The sequence below is a fragment of the Engraulis encrasicolus genome, chromosome 11 (assembly GCF_034702125.1).
Source record: "Engraulis encrasicolus isolate BLACKSEA-1 chromosome 11, IST_EnEncr_1.0, whole genome shotgun sequence".
NCBI lineage: Eukaryota > Metazoa > Chordata > Actinopteri > Clupeiformes > Engraulidae > Engraulis > Engraulis encrasicolus.
Window position 1 is genome coordinate 21,477,973 of NC_085867.1, and position 7,732 is coordinate 21,485,704.

Here is a 7,732-nt window from a genome sequence, read left to right on the forward strand (position 1 = left end):
CAACTGTCTATGAGGAAGAGCCGTGTATGTCTGTGTTGAGATTTATGTAATTCATCCAGTAAACTGTTGCTTTTCTTACATAATATTTACGAATATTTCAGGGGTTCATACGCCTTTTTAACTAACGAGGATCTTGTACCATCGATTTCAGCAGCAACTTTGGCTTAAATCAGTCTGTAAACTCTTCAGGCTAACGGAATCCGTCAGCATTTGGAGGCTAACTTTAGCTATCAACTTCATCAACAGAAGACCACCTGGAATGCCGATCATCAACTGGCTAAGGTAGCTTGCTATCTAGCTCAACAACACCCCAGCTGGTGACAGACAGATTTATTGTATTTTCGGATGGAATGTCATTATCGGTTTCTATTACTCCATTTGGGAGATTTTATGGGCTTTGCTGTTGGTTTGAAGTCTTGACACTTGTGGATTCTGCCAATGTAGGCCTAGTTTTTGCCTGATTGAGTTCTGTCTAATCAATGTATTTGTCATGTAATTAACTTTCCCTATACCTATAATTTGTAGCTTACTCCAACGTTGCTCAGCACAAAACTTGTGCATTTGATAACTCCCACATACCAGATATGATATAACATGGTTATTACATAACTGCTTATTCTGAAAGGTTCCTGAAGCCATGAGCAAGGGCTCTATTTAGGGAATTGCGACTTCTAGCCTTTTAATAACAAGACTATTGCTGCTCTACAGATGACAGACCAGGAGCCGCTGCCCACAGGACCCGCTCACAGTAAAAAGAGACTCCATGATTCTTGATCAGTGACGCGTGACGTCACTGACGTGTCCTGAGTGAGTGACTGACTCGGGTGTCTGAAGAGCAGTGCAGTGAGGATGATCGGGCTGGACCGAGACCGGCCGCTGATCCGGCTGCAGTTCACCCACTTTGCGGTGGGCACGGTCTGCCTGCCCCTCTGCGGCCTGCTGGCGTGCGTGGTCGCCTCCATGTACTCGCACTTCAGCGAGGCCACCTACACACACTGCCAGGTGCCCAACTACCTGCCCTCCATCAGCGCCGCCATCAGCCTGACGCCGGAGCGCTACATCTGGCGCTTCTGCGTGGGGCTGCACTCGGCGCCGCGCTTCCTGATAGCGTTCGCCTACTTCTCCTTCTACCGGGGCCACTTCGGAGGCCGGCCGGTGGAGCAGCTGCTCAGCGGCCTGACGCTGCTGGCCTCGCTGGTGGAGAACTCGGGCCTGCTGCTGCTCACCTACGTGGCCTCCACCGAGACCTACGACCTCCACAAGTACGGCTTCATCACCTTCATCGCCAGCTCCCTCGTGCACATGCTCCTCACGTGCCGCCTGTGGCAGGTCATCACGCGCTACTCGGGCGTGGAGGAGAGGAAGTCCTACCGCTGGAAGGTGCGCCTCTTCCTCTTCAACATCGCCTTCTGCCTGTGCGCCGGCTACTTCTTCCGTCGTCACAACAAGTTCTGCGAGACGGGCGTCTACACGCTGTTTGCCTTCTGCGAGTACCTGGTGGTGCTGTCCAACATGGCCTTCCACATGACCACCTACTGGGACTTTGGCAACAAGGAGGTGATGGTGGCCGTGCCCCCTGAGGGGAAGCGCTTCTGATTGGCTCAGCCACCGGAGGGAAAGTGGTTATGATTGGCTGAGCGACCTGAGGGAAAGCTTCTCTGATTGGGCAATCGGCAAAGTGCTGAATCTGATTGGCTAAAGACTAGGGCATGGCCATGCCACATGAGGGAGAGTGCTTTTGATTGGCTGAGCCACCTGAGGGAAACCACTTCTTATTGAGTCACTATTACCATGCCACCCAAGGGAAACGGCCTCCGATGGGGTAATGTTGGCCATGTCCCATGAGAAAAAAGTGCTGAAAATTGGCTGAAATGTAGGGCATATCCCGTGAGGGAGAGTACTTCTGATTGGCACAAGATGAGGTCCCTGTTTGCCTGCTTACTTTGTAGTGCACCATGCAGTGTGCCTGTCACATCGGCTCAGTCAGTCACTACATCTCATAGGGAACAAGGGACCATCTTGGACTCAGTCCAGATACTGTAAGCAAAATTGGGACATCAAAAGCTAAATTGTGGCTCTCTGAGTTGCCCATTCTGAGGATCTACATCAGAACTATGTCATAGTATACTCTGAGATACGCTCCATTTGTGCCATGTGGAAATAGGCAAATGTTAATGCTGTGGTCAAGTCGTTTCACCATGAAGTGTGTTTTGTGCCAAGTGCCATGCTAGCTATATACATAGGCCTATATATTTAAATTGCATTTGTAAATTGTGTATACGATGAAAAGTGATCATAACTTCATTGGAATAGAAGTGGTAAGTTATCATGCAATTTGACACTGTCATATCTGTAATGTCATATTCTGTTTTGAGTAGGACTGAATGTTAATAAGCACACAAAAACACTGACTTGGGAACAACAGAGGACGATGATGATGATGATGATGATGATGGTGACAACAATGATGAATATGAGACCTTGTTTACTGTAAACCTGTTTGGAACCAAAGGATGATGTTTTATACACTCTATGAAAAGACTTAGTATTCATGATGCCATTTAGCACATTTTTTTTTAAAAATCTAGATGATCTTTTTGATTTTACTATATGGACCTGCATATATAGTATCTGTTTTTGTGCTTGTGTCACTCAGGTAAATGACATTTTCAAAATCCGTATTTTGTAGAATGTTTCTACTTTTGTGTTTTTTTTTTCTTCTCCAATGAAAAGGCAGATTTGATGACTGATTTAGAATTCAATAAATGTCAAGTAAATGTTTGTTGTTATTCTAGTCTTCATATATCAGCTGATCTATGAAGTTTAAGTCTTTGTCCACATGGTGGCAGTCAAGAGCCCTGGAAAAGTAAAAATAGTCGGTCTCACTGTATAGTAGTAAAGAGTTCCTTTATTTATCCTGAAGTAAACTAAGGTGTATAGCACAGTATACACCTTATTGCACCAAATTATTGCACCAATTTTTTTTCAAAAATGTGATTACTCGGTGATTGCACATAATGAAATGTAAGCTCAGTTTTCTGTGGTATGCAAATGTAATCTAAAGAGCAACTCTTATAGGAACTTGGAAAGTTTGTCAACTGATGAACATTTTCCAACCTCCAATAAGGTTATACAGGTAACATCTTTGGATATCATTAAGTTAAGTTATTCAGTTACTTTAACTGAATGAATGAGTATCTCCACAGTGTGACATCTGCTATTGTAAGCCATCAGACAGGATAACAGGAGACATCCTTGGCCACAGTGTCTGGGGGTGATTCTTGCTCAGGTCATCTCAACATGGAGGAGGAGGGACGTGAGGTAATGTTCTTTACAATATGCGGACTCCCATCCTCTGCGAGTGTGTGTGGCCTCGTGTTTCGCTAATGCCCCACCTAGGTGGAGAAAACAAAGTTTCCCAGCTGTCAGCCGATAGCCACAATAGCTTTTGGGGGACTATTCGTCCTGATTGCAAATGAGAAAGTGACATTAGAATTGCGCTTTTGCGAGATATTTGAAATACACTTCAGTCATCAGTGACATCTTCACGAGGCCACGAGCAGGCAAGGGAGCAAGTGAGGACAGGAGTTGGGATATTAGAAAGGACCTTTCACTCCCCACACCCACCTGTCGGCTTGGGGCCTTGAACTCCTGACCTTTGGCTCCAAGTCCAGCTCCTTAACTTGCTAGCCAGTGACTGGCCCTTTGGTTAAGTACTTTAATGAGCTTAGCTGCCTAGACAATGGATCATGACCACGGAATTGTGACCGACCGCGCTGCGCGTGAACAAATCCTTATGTCTTTGAGTCACCGCAACAGTCAAATGTCACAAGTATATGTCCATCACTTTGCTGCTGCGAGCAAAATTGTCTGCCACCATTAAGAGGCGTTATTGCACAACATTTTTTTCCAGCTGTTTTTTTTTCACAGCACAGCATTTGAACACTTACCAGAGACATTACAAGTCTCCAAAGCTAAATCCTTCTCACAGAAAAGAAATGCTTCAGGGGAATATGTACTTATGGAATATACATATTTGCTTGTCCTGCATGCATGTACCATACTGCAGGCCCATGTGCTTTCTTTTTCTCCCACAGGGCTCGGCACAACAAGCTGATGATAAGATTTATGGTCTCAAAGCACAGCAGAGCACATCCATTCAGAGAAAAGGGATTCATTCTAGGTCATGGAGAGAAAAAAAATAATTAAAATGTAATCAGACCTTGAACATTCATGTAGAGGGTAGCGGGAAAGGGAGGGGAGGGGAGAGGGGAGAGCAGGGTTGCAAATACTCTTATCGTGAACAACATACTGTCTGTCAGTGCGTCAGTCTAGCATCTTTCGCTTCAGTCTATTTCTTTCGAGGCATTTAGCAACAACAAAAAAATCCTCTTTGTGTCTCCCCAATGAAATGGGATTAGAAGGCTTCCATACAACTACATTTTTTTCTCATTGTAAGCACAAATGAAACACAACAGCTTGAACGTGTCTGTGCCATAGCCCTTGAACATATTTGTGCAATGCCATACAGTATTTGTAGCCTTTATGTGATTGTGCCATAAATCAGCTCCGTGGCATATACTGTAGCACAGCATTAGCAGAGAGGAAGACTAGCAGGGGCGCTGCCAGAAATGTTGGGCCCCATGAAAGATTCGAATTTTGGGCCCCCTTGAGGGCCCCTCTCAGTGCTTGGGCCCCCTTAAGGGCTCCTATCAGTGCTTGGGCCCTTAGAATCTGCACCACTCCCCCCCTCCTATATAGCCACCCTCTCAAAGCCACTCTGACAGCATCTAACAGCAATCAGAAGTATTATTTGGGTATAGTAAATGTAATAGTTGAAGAGTAGAGTTTGGAAGTAAAGATTGATATCGCAGTTATAGCTTACAGCTCACTGATAATTCATCATACAATACGGTATGTAAGAGTGTGTGCTACGAGAATATATGAGATTACAATAAAAAGCCAGCCTTTCAAAAATTCCCCTGGCTACTCCACATTTGCTTCATAACATTCATGTATCATTATACAATATACATTAATACAACATTATACATTTTTCTCTCTGCTCTTACATTTCTTTCCATGCTGCTTTTTTCAGCGTCCTGCCTGCAAGTCTGTGGTAGCCTCCCCGCCTGCCTCTCCACTCCAGCAGTACTTATCTAATTATGTAAGTCTCTCCGTCTGCATGCGTGTGCTCCAAGCCCTGCGCCTGTTTTTGCTGGCCCGTCACTGCACCCAGGACCGCTGACAGCTTTGACTGGGCCAAGGACAAAATCAGCGGAAAGTGCCCCCCCCCACAAACAAAATAACGAGAACCAACATCTCTCCCCCCCATTTACTTCTCCCTGGGCCCAGGACAACTGGCCCCTTTGCCCCTCCACCATCGGCTTCCCTGACCACGTCTCCTCTCCGCCGCTCTGCTCTGCTCTGGTCAGAGGAGGCTGGGATGGGATGGGACGGGACCACTGAAGTCTTCCAGATGTGCCTGCTGCCACAGCAACCAGCAGCTGCTTGGATACGGGGCCGGGTAGCACATCAAAGTCCCCCTGTCAGCCCAGTCGCCTCCTCATACCTCATTAGGCCAGCGCTGGGTTGGGGGGGGGAGTGATGATGGGACACAGAGTATGGGGTTTCTTTTTTGGGGGGGGGCTCGCATCCGGTTAAATGGGGCAAAGAGTTTTTGGTTAATCTATTTCTGTTGCTGTGTGTGTGTGTGTGTGTGTGTGTGTGTGTGTGTGTGTGTGTGTGTGTGTGTGTGTGTGTGTGTGTGTGTGTGTGTGTGTGTGTGTGTGTGTGTGTGTGTGTGTGTGTGTGTGTGTCATGTGCACACGTGTGTGAGTATGTACTGATGTTGTTCGTGCCAATCTCTTCTCTCAAATTGTGTGCCAGCGCAGCTCAGTGGGATCGAACATTTATGAGTGAAGCCTTTCATTCCAGCTCTTGTCTCGGAGCCAATGGCTTCACATAAACCAGTCCATTCCATTCAGTTCAATATTTCATCGTGCTCTTTATAAACCCTCACAGTCACAGAGTGAAACTGCCTTCGCCTGAAACGGGCTTGCTCTCTCATTTTATAAGCAGTTGGCACAGCTTTGCGCAGAGACTTGCAAGCAACCTGCCACCCCCAAAAATGAACATCCCCCCCTTCCCAATAGCACGCACTCCCCTACTAGTGGTGTGGATTGGCACTGCCCTCACGATCCGATTCGATCACGATTCGGGAGGTAGCGATTCGATTCGATTCCATTCTATGCGATCCGATCCGATTCAATTCTACAATGCATTGCATTGCATTACATTTCTACTGAAAGCAAAGCAAATATTTAATCAGTCATGATGAGGCAGTACTAGTCAGATACTGAGCAACAATTTATTGGCTGTTTTCTGTATCAGTTTTGCAATGTTTTGAAGTGCTTTTATTTAATTTAAAATTTATTTGCTCCCGAAATATCCATGGAAGTAATTGAAACTTAAAAAAAATTGCCGGATCGATTCTGGAAATTGCCGGATCGATTCTGGATCGTCCATGCCCCGCATTGGATTGCATCGCCGAATCGATCATTGTTGACACCACTATCCCCTACACAGCCCATTCCACCCCGAGTGGGAGTACACATAATGCAATTAGACAGTGAGGTACAATGCCATCGCTGATCCTCTTCTCCACGCACCCCTCCTTACTCTAGGAGAGCACGCATTAAATGGTGCCGTGCAGTGAAAAACAAACACGATATACGCCACATAAAAACACTTGGACTGTGTCGTTACTCGAGCAAAGCATGCGTGAAATCTCACACTGCAATGAAAAACAAACACAACATACACCACATATAAAACCACTGGGGCTGCATCCAGTGCCAGATTAAGATTGCCCGGGGCCCCTAGGCTACAGGTGTCTGTGGGCCCCCCTGGAAGTCGAATTTCCGTCAAATTTACATAGGCAGTTTAATAATAGCGAGCTATAATAACCAACTGTATTCATCATGATGGGTGAAATTTTCAACATTGCATCCTGTCCCAATTCTGCAATATTTCGCTTGTGGCAAGTCAGGTCCTCCCTGGCTGCAGTCATTTCCAGCCTGTGTGTTAATCTGGCTGTATCATTGCTGTAGTAAAGTACGCATGAAATTGCACAGTGCGTAATCAGGGAAGCCGACAGGGAGGACAAAGGGATCAGTTGCCCTGGGCCCAGAGAGACCGGGGGCCCAGAATTGGGTTTTCCTTACATTGTATGTATTGGATGCGGGGCCCTTTCAGATGATTTTATCCTGGGCCCAGCAAAAGCTGTCGGCGCCCGATTGTAATCAAGGCTAATACACCCTTTACACAATGGGGTTGTATCTGCCAGCGTAGAAATTGACAAAGGTGAACAAAGGGGTCAGTTGTCCCGGGCCCAGGAAGAGAGGGGGCCCGTAATTAGGTCCTCACTACAATATGTGAGGGGTGGAGGGGATGGGGCTGGAGGGGCACCCAGATTATTTTCTCCCAGCCCCCAGCCAAAGTCGTCAGCAGCCGTACTTCCAGAGAGGGTACTGGCAAGGACACTAGTCATGCCAGGGACGAGGTTGGTACCTGGGGGGTGGGGAGAAGACAAGAGGCTAATTTACCAACACCTCCACCACAACATCGGCTTTTGTTCTTAGCGCAGGTTTAGTAGCCTAAGCTTGTGTGATTAGCACGTGCGTACGACAGACAGCTTATCATTTGTCACCCTGCAGTTTGTTGTGTTGCT

General features: G+C 46.6%; 1 protein-coding gene across 1 annotated transcript; it reads left to right on the forward strand.

Moving 5' to 3' along the window:
* The first annotated feature begins 3 nt into the window (after positions 1-3).
* pgap2 (post-GPI attachment to proteins 2) lies at positions 4-2,781 on the forward strand. Its single transcript, XM_063210193.1, has 2 exons — positions 4-282; positions 709-2,781. Exon 2 carries the CDS (start codon positions 850-852, stop codon positions 1,594-1,596), a length of 747 nt encoding a protein of 248 aa, XP_063066263.1. The 5' UTR covers positions 4-282; positions 709-849; the 3' UTR covers positions 1,597-2,781.
* Positions 2,782-7,732: the final 4,951 nt, after the last annotated feature.